The sequence below is a fragment of the Bactrocera tryoni genome, chromosome 1, assembly GCF_016617805.1.
Source record: "Bactrocera tryoni isolate S06 chromosome 1, CSIRO_BtryS06_freeze2, whole genome shotgun sequence".
Lineage (NCBI taxonomy): Eukaryota > Metazoa > Arthropoda > Insecta > Diptera > Tephritidae > Bactrocera > Bactrocera tryoni.
In genome coordinates this window covers 70,463,307-70,479,219 of record NC_052499.1, presented here as the reverse complement: position 1 = coordinate 70,479,219, position 15,913 = coordinate 70,463,307, and the positions used below count along the sequence as shown (strand labels likewise).

General features: G+C 40.6%; 3 protein-coding genes across 3 annotated transcripts; 1 reads left to right on the top strand and 2 right to left on the bottom strand.

Annotated features, from left to right (window-relative positions):
• The first annotated feature begins 420 nt into the window (after positions 1–420).
• Positions 421–7,581, top strand: LOC120772497 (lipase 3). The gene is made up of 3 exons (XM_040101147.1): positions 421–1,344; positions 6,157–6,897; positions 6,962–7,581. Exons 1-3 carry the CDS (start codon positions 1,180–1,182, stop codon positions 7,352–7,354), a joined length of 1,299 nt encoding a protein of 432 aa, XP_039957081.1. The 5' UTR covers positions 421–1,179; the 3' UTR covers positions 7,355–7,581.
• A 2,692-nt stretch (positions 7,582–10,273) lies between these two features.
• On the bottom strand, positions 10,274–11,651 carry LOC120779760 (lipase 3-like). Its single transcript, XM_040112143.1, has 3 exons — positions 11,543–11,651; positions 10,762–11,484; positions 10,274–10,701 (listed from the first exon to the last, which is right to left on the bottom strand). Exons 1-3 carry the CDS (start codon positions 11,633–11,635, stop codon positions 10,312–10,314), a joined length of 1,206 nt encoding a protein of 401 aa, XP_039968077.1. The 5' UTR covers positions 11,636–11,651; the 3' UTR covers positions 10,274–10,311.
• A 2,735-nt stretch (positions 11,652–14,386) lies between these two features.
• On the bottom strand, positions 14,387–15,904 carry LOC120782091 (lipase 3-like). The gene is made up of 3 exons (XM_040114242.1): positions 15,663–15,904; positions 14,879–15,601; positions 14,387–14,809 (listed from the first exon to the last, which is right to left on the bottom strand). The coding sequence occupies exons 1-3, from the start codon at positions 15,774–15,776 to the stop codon at positions 14,423–14,425; spliced, it is 1,224 nt and encodes a 407-aa protein (XP_039970176.1). The 5' UTR covers positions 15,777–15,904; the 3' UTR covers positions 14,387–14,422.
• Between the last annotated feature and the right edge of the window lie 9 nt (positions 15,905–15,913).

The following is a 15,913-nucleotide window of genomic DNA, read 5'->3' as shown; positions in this document are numbered from 1 at the left end:
CAGAATTATGTAGGTGCTCGTAATGGCCAAGTGACAGTGGCGAGCGAATTACGTTGGACAAATCGAAGCGTCGCTTCACGTGCTTGAGTCGCAGCCGGCTGGCCGTTCGAATCGCGCCACGCTCATTGCAAATCGATGAATGCGAAAGCAGACACAAAATAAATAATTGAGTTTATGAATTAAAAGTAACTACAGCGAGGCCGCGCCGGTTGGCAGCGGGCTAAAGCGAGTGGTGGTAAGGTAATACACGTAATGAGCGCGATGAGCGTCACAGCGAGCGCTACACTTACCTACATACCTGTATGGTGCTGCGGTTGGAGTTGTGGCGGAGAGAAGCGCTTCACAACAGCTGGGGCGCGTGGAAGCCGCAGGCTGCGCGGATACCGCTATCGAGGCGGCGAAACAGTCAGTCAACAGACACCAGTCCGCGCACGACGACGACAATCGAAGTCGAAGCCACGCGACGTTACCAAAGTTTTACGTCAGCGCGATCCCGGAATTCATACATGTTGCCGATTTGGAGGTTTCACCTTTTCCTGCGCGCGAAAAAAACACTTATAAACCGCCAATGAAAGTGCAAAAACAAAAGCAAAAGCAAGACAAAAACAAAAAGTAATGCTGTACAAGCAAAAGAAAGCCAATAAGTAGCAATAAACGTGAAAAGTGAAAAGTGAAAAGTAATAATATAACGGTTCATACTTGTAGCACACATAATAACTCGTCCCAGACGCGTACTACCCGCAGTGACGTACCGAAACATCAAGTACCCATTAGTGTTAACTTTTGACCTCAACTGCACAGTCAGCACCTTTAACACTTATCGTGCTTTCGGTTCAATCCGTCTGGCTGCTGCATTCGGTTGTTTTGTGTTATTTCAATAAAGCGTGATTGAGATAGAATTGTTGTGAAACTTGCTGCTTGCACTTCCTCGCCGCTCATCGCCGACACACTAGGCTACCGCTGCAGCTGCAACGCCGTTTAGCTGTGGATCGGTGTGGCAAAGTGTGTTGGCTGCTTCAGCCCATAAGATCGCTTCGCACGACACGTTGACGTAAGCCAGTATGTCATTCTGCATCATCTTGTCCATTCGCTTGAAACAACTCCCCGAACGCGTTTGACGAGCAACGGCATTAACGGCTTTAACGCCAACATTCATAGCATCCTGCGCCGTCGTGAGTCATGGCTGTCACCATCATCGGTTGCAACATCATCAAATCGTTGTTGCTATTGCTGTTAAGTGGCCTGTATTGCTGGCAGTTGGAGTCGCAGCTACGCGGATCCTCGTTTATGGTTGCCGCGTTCATCAACGTCCGTCAAACGCGCGACATCATCATTACAGATGCGGTATGACTCGTGAAATAGAAATGAGCGAGAAATTAAACGAAAACCACTGACCGCAATTAAATTTAAATAAGCTGTGACCAATCACTCCACTATGCTAACAAGGCTTGCAACGCACTTCACGTTGTTTTCCTAATAATTGAGGCCAAACATTTTTGCGGTCAGCTTAAAATATTTTTGATTGTTGTTTAATCTACTATTTTGAAAAGCAACTGTTCTTACTTTTTAATTTATTTAATATGGTACGGTTCATAATTTTTCACGCCATTTTTTGTACGCTTTGAAGGCTGTTACTGTTGTATGGGTAATGAACATTACCCAAATAATTTTGAAGTGTGACAGCCCTTGGCCAGAAAAATTTACAAGTCAGTTATGTTTACCTAGACCCGTCTGTTTTGCGAAAAGCCCGCACTAAAACTTTGTAGGACCTGAGTTCTATCACAACTTCCAAGCAACATCACACGAATTTTTCTTCAATAGCGATACGCACGCAATAGGATGTGACAACCTCCTATTGTGTTTCCACCATACGAGTATAAAAGTCATTCGGAAAATCACACTAACAATTTTTAATTCAAGTATAAATAGTAACGCATAGAGGATTTAGAGAACATATCAGAACTTTCTAATAGTGCAAAACTTGTCAGATATAAAAACAACATATCTGAAATTAATTCCAACTAATTTGAAAGACTGATACCCATCTTTCACTGTCTTAAGATCTGAATTTCAGGGAAATACCATCTGATCAAAGCGGGGTACCTTTCTCACATCGGTGTGTGAATGAGCGGGATCTATGTTGTAATCTTGCGATTTAGCACTCGGCGTATGGACCTAGCATGCGCTTAGCAGGCATTGGTCGACGATCTTTTGGCATAGAGAATACATGAGAGATAGACTGAACTTTTTTTCTTAGCAAAGTTCATTTAGGAGCAATAGTAGGAGTTCTTACTAGGCATAAGCATTTACGTCGGAAACAAATTGTGCAAATTGTATGAAAGAAGTTGAGATGGAAACATTCAGAAACTCTCTCATTCATTATCCAGCCTTTGCAAAATTCAGGGTGAAACATCTCGACAGTCAAACCTTGGGCGAACCAGTAGACAAAGTCAAAACTGACATTGGCCTCCGCAACAAATTTGTGATCGACTCAAAGAGCTTTGGCGATTTATGACGGTATTTATGAACACAAGAGTTCTGGTACCACAACGGACCGGCATTGCAAGCTAGCTATCCAAGGGAGATCCAATTTTTAGGATCGACCACTTAACCAAACCTAATCTAAAGTTGATCCGGACTGACAAAAGTAAAACCATTTCCACGTATTTCAATACAAATTGCGCTTAATTCAACTTTCTATTCATTTGATATAAGCCTTTTCTGAGATGCCATTCACTGTTTTCAGCAATTTTTTTCGGTTTCGGCTCATTTTTGGAGCACCATTCGCTAGATTCTAGAACAGTTTAGAAGAGACATGGTCTGTATGATGCCCTCATGGTCGGCACTTGACGTCTTTTTTGCAAAAATTCGTTTGGTATTTAGTACTGACATGCTTCATACCCAAAACATTAACCAAAATGAGTTGAGACGCCCATCTCTTATGAGTTTAGTTTCCTCTGTTCGTCATAGCCAGACACATTTTTTGTAATTGCCAAACACGTACTAACTGGCATTGTAGAGATCAAACTTCGTACACTTCAACATAAAGAAGTCTATAGAGATCATATTGTTCTTTGGAATGGCTTTCCTTTTGTTCACTATTTAGCTGTTTCATGACTTTAGTTCCTTATCTCCTGCAGTATTTTATCTAATCAGTGGTCAAGGTCAAGCTCACATAACCTAGCTACCATAAGCATTACTGTACTTATTTTACAAATGTTCCAGATAGAGAAGTAAAGTCACAAGTATAAAGTTTTGAGGGTATTATAAAATTTCCTGGAAATAAATTAAATCTCAAGACCCCTTTGGTACGTCTGTAGTAATACTTCATATAATATATAGTCCACTTAATCGATTTTTTCGCACCTTTACCTGACTATACTCGTACATATAAATATTTGTTATCAATAATTACAAAATACCATATCGCCTCCCAGTTATGTGATAAATTGCACAAGTCAATATTTCAAACTTTGGACTTATTTATTGTGTCTATTAAGTCACTTCGGTAGAGGACACAACTCAACAGCGACAAGGGCAGATCACATCGCAGGAGTGTCGGTCGCACAGAGTGCTTGCTGCATGTACGAGTATTTAAAGCGTGTGTGGCGAGTGCAAGTGCGCATGCGCGGAATGCATAATTTGAAGTATCGCACACTTAGATACAACATACTCACATGCATACGAAAGTACGAAATCTAGCAAGCATATGTGTCTGTATGTACTCGTATAAATGGATGTTATTGTTTTTCGTGTTGCCATTGGCAAAATACCCATGGCTTGTACATACTTTAGGACAAACTTTGTAATCGCAAGTTTATCGTCATTCATCCATTTTTGTTGTTGGACTATATAGTACCTATGTATGTATGTCGGCGTTTCTGCGCGTATGCGAGCGTGGTGTGCCGCGCTGAGTGTTCGACGCACGTGCCGGCATTTGCATTTGCCAAAAGTAGGCAAATGAAACGAAAAAATAGACACGTATTTACGAAATCATACCCATCACCGCACTAAAAATAATGTCATGAGCGATATAACTTTTCAATAAAAATTTACGATTTTAAAACCAAAATTAGCCATATTTTCGTACGAAAATGTTTGTCTTAAAAAAATGATTTTATATAGCCACTGTTCTTTTTGGAATCTATGCATACCACTTTGGAGGCAGTAACGTGAAATTGCAATTCTGAACAAGCTCAGATAGTTTGTGGACTATCGGTTTTCCTTACAAGGAAACGGTTATCAGAGAAATAATAGCGCTAGTGTCATTTAAAAAATTAAAGCTTTTGTTTAGCAAAATTCGATATTGTTATACTAGAACATACATACATATGTAAAGATGAGCAAGGGTTTCACATAGAATATAGCGATCCTCCAAGTTTTCGATAACATTTCTAATCATTGTTTTATAAAAGAGTTTACATTTGGATACAGTTGTTGCTGTAGCTTTGAGGAACACTGCCAATGGCTGTCCACTGCGGACAAACAATATCCGGTTGTTTTAGAAAAAAAACACTTCGCAGGACCTGAGTTCTATCACAACTTTCAAGCAGCATCGCACGAATTTTTCGCTAAAAGAAATCCGCTTTCAATAAGAAGTGACAACCTTCGAGTATTTCTATATTGTAACAGTCATTCGGAATCTTCTAATCCGATCTTCAAGCCTAGAGTAGATATAACATCTCGACTGAACTGTTTTCTCCTAGCAAAGTTTATCTTATAGTAATCGTAGGAGTTCTTACTAGACGTAACATTCATGCTGTAAGGCTAAAAATCCAGTCGGAACCAAATTGTCAAAATCGTATGGAAGAAGGTGAGCTGGAAACATTCAGGAACTTTCTCATCTTTTTACAGCTTTTGCAAGACTGAGACTGAAGCATCTCGGCAGCCAAACCTTCGATGAATCAGTAGACATAGTCGAAACTGACATTGGCCGCCTCAACAAATTTGTGATCGGCTCAGAGCGCTTTGTTGATTTATGTGGTTATTTATAATACATTTTTATGAGAGTTCTAGGTATCACAACGGACCGGTATTATAAGCTAACCAAGTGACATCCACTTTTTAAGGTCGACCATTTAACCAAACCTTACCTAAAGTCGATCGGGTCTAAGAAAAGTAAAACCATTTATTTCAATTCAAATTGTGCTTAATCCGATTTTTCATTCACTTGATATGAACCTTTAATCCTACTTTCGCATAAAATCCCAAATAAGAGTTAGAGAACATGTCATGAGATTTAAGCATAACTTTAAATTTTGAAGAACGATTGAACATATGCTTCGAAATAGAGCTCAGTCGCGCCTTTTTCTTTTCACCTTTTTCGAACATGGTTTTGGAGTCCGAGAATAAGCAGGGTTCAAAATCCAGGCTCCCACCAACTCAGATACCCCTTCATGCAGTACACGTCTGATGGGTTTTATACGATTGTAGACACTTGTTTGAATTGAACTTCCATTCCATTCTCAACCATTAACAGAGAAGATTTCGGACAAGTTATCACATATCTCAGTGAAACCGACTACACATAGCACTAACTTCTGACATCAGGCACGATCTCACAAATTTTTATCTGTCACATACATATGTATATCAGTTAACCTATTCATGGTATCCAACATTTGTTTAACCAGATCGCGGCCATTCAATGTTATTTCTATCGAAATCATACCCTTTGCTTATGAAAAAAATAATCCACATCCTTTGGAAAAGCGTTGGTGGTATACATATATGTATGTATTTAGCGCATATTGCAATTATTACAACAAACAAAAACAATGAAATGGCAATGAAGGCCGTTTACGGCTGTCAAGAGCGCATAAATTTGTGCTCGCATGCACTTAGACGACACGACTTAACTTCGCAATCCAGCTAAGCCGTCAATTGAGCCATGCAGGCAGGTACTCGTAAATCGTAAATCGTAGATGGTAGACGGTAGGTGATTTGCGTAAGTCACTTTTATGTCAACGCAGTGTCACCGCGACGCCGATAGCGCCTATTATTGTCATTTTACCTACTTGAGTCACTCAATCACAGCACTTACTATTTTGCAGACTGCCACTAAAAAATAGCACAAAGAACACCAGTAGACATCATAATAAAATAATCGTCTTTTATTACTTTCTTCCTTCCATGAATACGCACTTGCACTTGCAGGTGCAACGCATTCGTCGCGACGGTTATCCGGTGGAAAAGCATCACGTGCTGACCAAGGACGGCTATGCGTTGACATTGCATCGCATACCGCAATATAATACGACGTCGACAACAGGCGCTAGTGCTTGCGGCATATATTCGCGACGTCCGGTCGTTTTCTTGTTAGCCGGAATTTACGCCTCCTCGGACGCTTGGCTACTGAACGGCCGGGAGAACTCATTACCATATCTGCTGTGGCGTCAAGGCTACGACATTTGGTTGGGCAACAATCGCGGCAACATCTACACGCGTCGCAACGTGTGGTACAATGCCACGGAGCGTGAGTTCTGGAACTTCAGCTGGCATGAGATGAGCATTTACGATATGCCCGCTATGGTGGACTACATCATGCAATGCACGGGCGAGGCGAAAATGCATTTTGTGGGCATCTCACAGGGTGGCACCGTGTTTCTGGTGCTGAACTCAATGTTGCCGCAATACAATGGCGTCTTCAAGACAGCACATCTGTTGGCGCCGGTGGCGTATGTGAGCAACACTAAAGGTGGGCTGGCCAAGATTTTCGGTCCCATATTGGGTACACGCAACTATGTGGCTAAGGTGTTGGAGGGCATGGAGATGGTGTCGACAAACAAGTTTGTGAAAAAGTTCCTCTCGTCGCTTTGTTTTGAGAACGAACGACCGATGGTTTGTGTCAGCCGCCTTTGGCCAGCTGTGGGCTACGACACACAACATCTAAACAAGGTGGTACTTGCAATTCTATTATACTTGTATATAGTTTTTATAGAATTTTCCCGCATATTTACAGACTTTGCTACCGGATATAATGGCCAACTTTCCAGTGGGTGGCTCCTTCAAGCAAATTATGCATTACTTTCAGGGTTACGTCTCGACGAAGTTCCGCCAATACGACTATGGTCCGGAGAAGAATTGGTTGATGTACAATCAATTAGAACCGCCCGACTACAAGTTGGAGCTAGTCACAGCGCCGGTAACAATTTTCTACGCCGAGAACGATTACATCGTGTCCGTGGAGGATATTTGGCGACTGCTAATGCGTTTGCGCAACCTACAGGCCGTCTATAAGATTCCACGTCGACGCTGGAATCATTTCGACTTCATTTGTGGTCTGGGCGTGCGTGAGTTCATTTTCGATAAAATTATCAGAGCAGCAAACTACTACGAATATACATATAGTTGACGATAACGTTTCGAGTTTCACTTCAAGAGTATTTTAGTTTTTAAATTTTAATTGTGATTTATAGGAAAAAGTAGGACTTTTAAGACCGAGTTTATTATTTGATCCATACTTGTTAAGATAAAGGTTGCCATAACTAAGTGACGTATATTTTTTAGAATAACTGTTGTCTGGGTATTATGGCATTTTTACGTATTATTCAAAATTTAAGAATAAACTATTTAATTATAATAAGCACAAAATCTTAAAATGTTGTCTTTTTTGTGGATAATATGAGTTTCAAAATCGAACGATTTTCAAACAGTTTTAATGACCTTGGTCTTTAGTAAAGAAATAAGTATCTTAACTACTTCTTCATTAAAGATACCTTCAATACCTTAATAGAATATGGAAAACTTTATTTTGGGTTACCGAGGTAATTTGACTTACCAGAGGTAAAGGAAAGAGGACGAATTCTTAGAAATACTTATAAGAAACTTTTTATAAGTTCCAGCCTCACCGTTTTCGTCGACCAACTTAAGGATTGGCTATTGTCTTGATGTTTCTAACTCAAACTTTTTTTACCTTTTTGGCGTTAACAGTTCAGAGATATGTATGCCCATTGATCGGATGTAGTTCATTTGAGGGAAAAAAGTTCGACGACACCCAGATGAAGCATGACCAGTCCACCTAAAATGTTGTTGACTGCAAAAAATTGTAATCACAGTAGCTAATATGGGACTCGCACATACATATGTTTCACAAGGGATAATATGGTGGCGTCGACCGATTATAATATGACCAATTCACAGTTCTACGAGTGCGCAAAAGTTGTTTGCTTCAAAATATAACAGAATTGTAGGATTGTAGGGATAAAATGCAATGTAAAATAATATAATAGTACAAAACTATGGATAAATTATGTGAGAGTATTCCAACAATTTCTTTGATATTAGCTGAGACTGGAACTTACAAATATCTGGTGGATTGTCATCCACCCAGTCCACCCAAATGCAATAGTTGCTAAGCAATTCTGAATAATATACATGCGTACATACATATATCTTCTGCCATATATGTAAAAGCAATCAGACGAATACTTTCGGCCAACCCTGTAAGTGGCACTTGACTTGTACACTCATATTAATTGATACACGTTTATGACGGAGATAATGGTGCTTGCGCCAGGTGCTTATTGCCGCTTGAATTTCTGCAAATATTTCTTAAAATACTTTATTTATTTTTGTATGACTTCTGTATTAAGCATTAAGTACTGCATAGAGTTTAGCTTTCAGTTTTCGTACATAGTTCTATCAATATCATACTGTTTTCAGTTATCAATTACCTGTTGGTTTCTAGTTTAATTTCCTTTGATGGTGAATGTAAAGCCACGCAGTTCTCGTTAGGCACTTTGTGCAATAGCTTCAAATTGGTGCAATGATCTGACAAACGCTTAATGCTCTGCCAGTTCACAGATGTACCGGACACGTCGAATAGACATGCGCATCAGCTGATACATTTTCAAGCTGATAATGTGCTATCCGCTAAATCTCGACAGTTCTCATTGCAACAACATATTGTAGTATGAACATTTAATCGCTAAACAATCGCATACCACTGTCACTGAACACAGTTATATTAGGATTGATTAAGTGCACCAGAGGTTATATAATATTGCCCATAAAAAAAGCTTGAGCCTTGAGCTTAAGATAAATGCTTTCGTATTGTACTTCTTGAGTATATAGTCAATTGTATTGGGCAAATCAATAGCGCCGATTTAATGCCAACTGTATTGTCAGAAGTCTCTGCTATTCAAGTTCATGTCTCGTAGACATGGAGGGAACACTTCTCCAGCCTGCTGGAAGGCAGTGGAAGCATAAAACCAGGAGATGGTGAACCCGATACCCCAATCGATAACGATGGATCAGACGATCCATTGTCCAACCATGAAGAAGCAATGACCCGTCTGAAGAACAGCAAAGCGGCGTGACCAATGAATTTCCAGCCAAGCTAAGAAGCATGCATCAGCTTCTTTGTAGAATATGGTCTGATGAAAGCATGCCCGACGATTGGAGTTTAAGTGTGCCTGACCAATCCACAAAAAGTGGGATAAGACACTTCAACATCACATATAAGGTGCTCGTAAACTCCAACACTGTGTGCACAACAGAAACTGATCACGCGCCAAACCCTGGAAAAGATCCGTGAAAAGAGGATCGACACACACCTGCTTGTTCGTGATTGTAAACTCAAAGAGTTACTGAGGGAAAGATTGTTATAGATATTAATCTACAAGTGTTATGTTTATATTGAAGCGCAAATGTTGAATGCAAGAGTTCAAACTTTGTCCATTTTATTGGAGTTCAATATCCATTTAGGGGTTTCACGTAGTCTCATGAAGTTATAATGATCCGAAAACATAGCGTTCAGAGTTGTATTTGCGTAAACATATTTTAGTATGCAATCCAAAAACAAATTTTTTAAACTGGTATAAAAATTTATGATTTTATGATTTTACGACGCTTTGTGACACGTTGTGAGTACCCCAAATAAGATATCATAGTCATAAATGAACTCAAAACATAAGTGCTTAGTGCAAAGGTGAAACTTTGAAATCGAGTACAACTCCTTGCCAGAGTGCCATAAATTCTGGCTGCTATGCGATTGACCGTATCTTTAAACGTTTTTACTGGAACCTAATTATTCAATGTTATGGACGTTAAGGAAGTGCCGTCATGAAACACCCGAAGCGTCAACATACCTACAAAGTCTCATTCGCCTCTTACCAGTCAATCCATTTAGGTTCCCTTCAAATATCTCATATCAAAAATGTCTTATTATTACCGAAAGTTCTGATTTCGCGACCCGAACGATACGAATTTTTCAGCCTGCCTGGTAGTTTGTTTAAGCTCTACAATTAAAAATCTATTTTACTAACATAAATATTTTACATATTGCTCTTAAATTCTTTATTGATCGCTCTAATATCGTTCTTCATAATCTTTACAATGCTGTATTACAGGATCGTTGATTTCCTGCTTAACCTGCTTGGCGAAAATGAAATCCAAATGTCCCCATGTTGGATTCGGCACTTCATAGAACAGACGCAAATTAGTTAGGTAGGGGGGTAAACGTTTCATATCTTGCGCTGTAGCCGAACCGTCATTTAAACCATAATAGAGGAAAGTATCGGCTGTGACCTTTTCTAGCGGATAATCTGGCGGTTCTTCCTGATTATATACTTTTTTATTCTTCTTCGAACCAAAATCGTATTGACGGAATTTGTTCGACACTTTAAGTTGTATGTAGTGTATGCCTTGATTAGTCGAGATGCCAGCAGGATGTGTTTCGGCCAGTTGAGGCAGTAATGTCTACAAATGAAAAGAAATCATATTTTCTATCACTTTGAATATTCGCTATAGCATACTGACCGCATTAAGGTTCGACTGTTCATCGCCGGCCCACATTAGATATAGTGTTTTACAATATTTTGGATATGCTGGTGCGCCGCCACAAGCCGTATCCAGCAAGCGCTGCACATGCGGGTTGTACGGTACAAACGGTTGATCGCAGAGCAAATTAGCGCCCATACCAGGTGTGCCGACATACGGAGCGAGCGCCGTAACAATGCCGTCAGTAACATTACCCATAAATACAGCGGGTGCCAAACCGTGTCCAGTTTTTATCTTTTCATTATACTCGGGACGAGAAGAAAGCATCACAAAGTAAACTGTACCGCCCTGTGAATGCCCAACATAATGTAGTGCACTTTCACCTGTCCGCTCGAGCACATAGTCAATCGATTCGGGCATATCAATGGTGCCGATCTCATGCCAACTGAACTTCCAAAACTTCGGGTGTTCAGGCGACAAACTGGAGTGATTACTGGAATAAATATTGCCACGCGCATTACCCAACCAAACATCAAAACCAGCATCAACGAAATTATACGCGATCGCGTCCTCCGGACCATTTAGTAAAAAACAGTCGGAACACCCGAAGAGACCATGTTGTATGAAGACTACAGGCTTACGCTCTAGGTGATTGTCCAAACGTGGCGAGTAGGGAATGCGAAAGAGGTTGAGTATATAACCATCACTGGTCTCCACAAAATGGGACTCAGCGGGATAACCTTGCTCGCGTATACGTTCAGCCTAAAAATTAGTTGAGCTTTTAGTATGAGTGAACAAGGTATTGTTTTATTGAACTTACAGATGTTTTAAAAGGTTTCAGATTAATATACGTCAGGTCCAAAGCCTCGGTCAGCGCGGACAGCACAATTAAGGCAACCGCTAAACGAAACATAGTTTGCAAAACTCCCATTGTTCTGCAAAAAAAAATAAGTGCAAACTGAAAAAATTGATTTGAAAGTGACGAGTTATAAAAGGTAGGAGCCGCTGCCGAGAGGATATCTAATCTAATGCCATAATTCGCAATATACGATCAATCTTGTAGAGCTTAAGCCTAATGAAGTGAATGACGCAGATAAGCTTGTCATAACTCAAAAAATATACAGAGTATACCCCCCGTAATGATTTCAATTAATCGTATTTATAGTTTGTTTTGTATATTTCGGGAAAATGTTATCAAATTGTTGTAAATCAAAAATATTTTGTCGTACGCTGCGCATAAGTATTTTGTTGATATGAAAGAGTTCGCATTCTTTCCTTGAAAGGGTTAACGACTTCGGATATTGCAGCACGAATCGCATGAAATCCAATACAGCAACAAGAAGCGTTCCTACAATCCCTCTCTATATATCGTCCCCTCAATATAACAATAGCGTATGTGCTCATACGCCATTATTTTTTTATTGCATATTTAGAATCTCCATCATTGATTCTATGTCTGGTCAAAATTTCGTCAAATTCTACTTCCACAAAGTGGGTCAAAATGTCATTGGAAAAAATGGTGCATAATTTCATGTTCAGAAATTTCCTTCAATAAGAAAATTACAAAAACTTTAAACTCGATTTTCTCAAAACCCAAAAAAAATTATACGCTATTGTTATATTGAGGGGACGATATCTTTGAAACAATTACTGTAGCGCAAGTGATTTCTCTGCGAACCTGTCAATTCTTACGTATTTTCTGTCGATAATCTCGAAAAGAAGCAAATGGGTCTGATAAAGAACGAGTGCAAGACGTTAATATCTCCTGTCATCAAACAAACAGTCCTCGCGCTCACGACTTGGCTCTCACGTCAATGTTGACTCTCAAAACTTCGAAGTCGTAGACAATTTCGTCTATCTTGGTACCAGTCTTAACACCAACAACAATGTCAGCCTCGAAATCCAGCGCTGAATTACCATCACCAACAGTTGCTACTTCGGACTGGGTAGGCAATTGAGAAGTAAAGTCCTATCTCAACGAACAAAGACCAAACTCTACAAATCACTCATCATCCCCGTTCAGCGGTATGGTGCAGAGGCATGGACGATGACAACATTTGATAAGTCGGCGTTAAGAGTTTTCAAGGGAAAGGTTTTAAGGAAGTTTTTTCGTCCTTTGCGCATTGGCCACGGCGAATACCGCAATCGCTGGAACGATGAGCTGTACCGAGATATACGACGACATTGACATAGTTCAGCGAATTAAGGGACAGTGCATACGCTGGCTAGGTCATGTCGTCCGGATGGATGAATACACTCCAGTTATGAAAGTGTCCGACACGGTGCCCGCCGGGGAAAGCAGAGGAAGAGGAAGACGTGCAGTCCATTGGAGAGATCAGGTGGAGAAGGACCTGGCTGCACTTGTATCTCGAATTGGCGCCAAATTGCCAAAAGAAGAAACGATTGCAACGCTGTTGTAAACTCGGCTATTATCGCATAAGCAATGTTCACGCCAATAAAGAAAGAAGAAGAATCTCGCATATAAAACTCGTCCGAAAATGACACTTTCTGACTGGTTACAAATGATGGTTGTTGATTCTATCCTCCATGATACTAAATAATCCCTAGTTTCTCAGCAATTGTAGACACCAAATGATCCATTTATTCAGGGCATTCGTATCTTCAAGAAGCACGAGCCGACTATGTTTAGAACAATCGCTCCAACGACTCAAGTATCAGATTTTCTTAATTTGTGTGGGGTATATTTTGCATTGTCTTCTTTTAGTAGTTTACTTAATTTATAATGAAATTAAAACGCCTACGGTCTTGATAAAAAATATTTTACTACAGCTCATTGAGAGAGAGCGGCAATAAGCGTTAACAATAAGACAGTTTATTCTGGCGGATTTAGTTAGTGGTTCGTTACGCTTGTAAACGAGTACCGATTAAAGAATGCCGATTTCTCGACTATTGTAGGGCTTGCCTTATTAACAGCATTGGAAAGACACTCTTACCTCTACCGTTCCCAGACAGTCGGTTCTAAGTAACCGAAACGGACCTGGTCGGATAAAAAGACCAGGTACTGTCAACTCGGCAGTATTCCCCCTCCTTCCGGATGTTTACTATCGTTACAACAACATCAGAAGAAACTGATAAGCTACAGTTGAGTATTTCGTTTCTTCTAGATGTACTTTTTCATTAACATTTGTTGAAGAAAATTTGCAGATGAGCTCTAAATCTATAACGCCACACGTTTTATGAAGCCAAGGACTCTGATGATTTTTATAGGGTCCCACAAATTATAGACAGCCTGCTAGATACTAATGGGCTGTAAAAAATATATTAGATGGTGTTGTTGTAGCGGGTGCCATGATTCGGATTGGTTGTCAACGAAGGCATGTAATGAGAGGACCAGCCGTTCCAACGAGAGTAGAGTCTACGTTACCGGAACGGACCCGGATTTTTCATCCGGCCAAGAACTGTCAACTCGGCAGAATTCTGCCGCTAAAAAAAAACAACAACAGCGAGATGCCCAGGAAACTTGCCGTTTCGACGTGTTCGGACCATAGAGAGAGCGGAGTTAGATGAATGGGGATCGCGGAGCATACAAAAAAAGGCTTGGGGTCATGCCGTATCTAATAGTCTGATATTGTCGACTTCGAAATTTGCAATTTCAAAGACCTGCAATAGATCTCTAGTTGCTGCACTAAATGTTTAAATAAAATTCCATTTTCAGCTTGGTTATGTTTTATTTGTATCTTTACATTCTCTCATAAGTCTTAGCGGCGCCTACAACACGGTCGTTAATAACCTCACGCATTTGGTTGGCAACAATGAAGTCCATGTGATTCCAGCTTGGATCGGGTACGCGATAGTCCTCAACTAGATACGGCAAATTTGCCACCAAAGTATCGACATCGCGTGGACCACACAGAGCATCGTTGGCGCTTGAGTACGAATAAGTGCGAGCAGTAATCTTATTCAGTTCATAGTCTGGAGGCGTATCTTGATTGTAAATCTCTTGGTTCTTCTTGATGCCATAATCGAATTGACGGAACTTATGTGACTTAGAGAGCTGAAGGTAATGTATACCCTGATTGCTGGACGACCCGCCCGGATGGGTTTCAATCAGCATTTGCAAGGAAGTCTGAAATGTCAAAATAAAAGATACTAATTAATTTCTAAAATTATTTTTTTCTATAATTTTTGCGTTTACCAGATTTGTGTTGCGGTAACCGTCGCCGGCATACCAAAGCGCGACTTTCTTACACTGTGCGCCCAAATCGGGTTGTTCCGCGCAGAGTGTGTCTGCAATGCGATTTACTATAGCGTTTTTAGGCATCAGCTCCATATCCTCCAGAAGGCGGTTCCACACCCCACCAGGTGTGCCGACCAATGCGCCGAGTTGGAAAACGGCATGTCTGCCATGCTCAAAGAATGCACATGGCGCCAATAGATGTGCCGTTTTAATCTTAGCATTGTACTCTTTTTTGGTAGACATGAGCGCCAAATACACCGTGGTGCCCTGCGAGTGGCCCGCATAATGTACGGCTTGCTCACCGGTGAAATCGCGTATATAATCAATCATAGCGGCAATATCAATGGTGCCGATCTCATGCCAACTGAACTTCCAAAATTTCGGACTATTCAAGGTTATTTTAGCATTTGCGCGCGAGTAGATATTACCACGGGCATTGCCCAGCCAAACGTCGAAGCCGGCATCGGCCAACAAGTAGGCCAATGAGTTGTCCGGACCGCTACTTAGCCAACAATCTGAGTTGCTGAATAAACCATGTTGCAAAAGAAAAGCTGGACGTTTCGCATGCTGATTATTCAATTTGGGGGAGTAAGGTATGCGGAATAGTGTTAAGAGATAGCCATCACTGGTTTCTACGGTATGCGATTCTGCCGCATAGCCATGGGAACGAATGCGTTCTTCCTTTAAGCGACACGTTAATGTATTACTGATCAAGCGGGCACTTAAAATTGTTTTTACTTACAGATGTGACAAATTGCTTAAGCCTCAAACGCTCTTCATCGAATGTTAGCGCTACTGCTATATTGGCCATGGCCAGCAGCAGCACGGAGGCCAATATCACTTTATTAAACTTCATTTTCAAAGGTACACCACAAACTAAACAATTTTCACATTGGGCACGTCGCTTTATAGGCACTAATGGCTGGCATTGATTTTCCGCCACCAGCGATAACTTATCTCCCAATATTGATTAGACGATTTGGTAATTTAATA

Bases quoted from the DNA above. Each gene is read 5' to 3' on its own strand.
- LOC120772497 (XM_040101147.1), top strand. From the start codon at position 1,180: ATGGCTGTCACCATCATCGGTTGCAACATCATCAAATCGTTGTTGCTA. The intron at 1,345-6,156 runs GTATGACTCGTG...TTGCACTTGCAG, and splicing joins ACATCATCATTACAGATGCG to GTGCAACGCATTCGTCGCGA. The intron at 6,898-6,961 runs GTGGTACTTGCA...GCATATTTACAG, and splicing joins ACACACAACATCTAAACAAG to ACTTTGCTACCGGATATAAT.
- LOC120779760 (XM_040112143.1), bottom strand. From the start codon at position 11,635: ATGTTTCGTTTAGCGGTTGCCTTAATTGTGCTGTCCGCGCTGACCGAG. The intron at 11,485-11,542 runs GTAAGTTCAATA...ACTAATTTTTAG, and splicing joins TGAAACCTTTTAAAACATCT to GCTGAACGTATACGCGAGCA. The intron at 10,702-10,761 runs GTCAGTATGCTA...TTTCATTTGTAG, and splicing joins AACAGTCGAACCTTAATGCG to ACATTACTGCCTCAACTGGC.
- LOC120782091 (XM_040114242.1), bottom strand. From the start codon at position 15,776: ATGAAGTTTAATAAAGTGATATTGGCCTCCGTGCTGCTGCTGGCCATG. The intron at 15,602-15,662 runs GTAAGTAAAAAC...TGTCGCTTAAAG, and splicing joins TTAAGCAATTTGTCACATCT to GAAGAACGCATTCGTTCCCA. The intron at 14,810-14,878 runs GTAAACGCAAAA...TTGACATTTCAG, and splicing joins GTTACCGCAACACAAATCTG to ACTTCCTTGCAAATGCTGAT.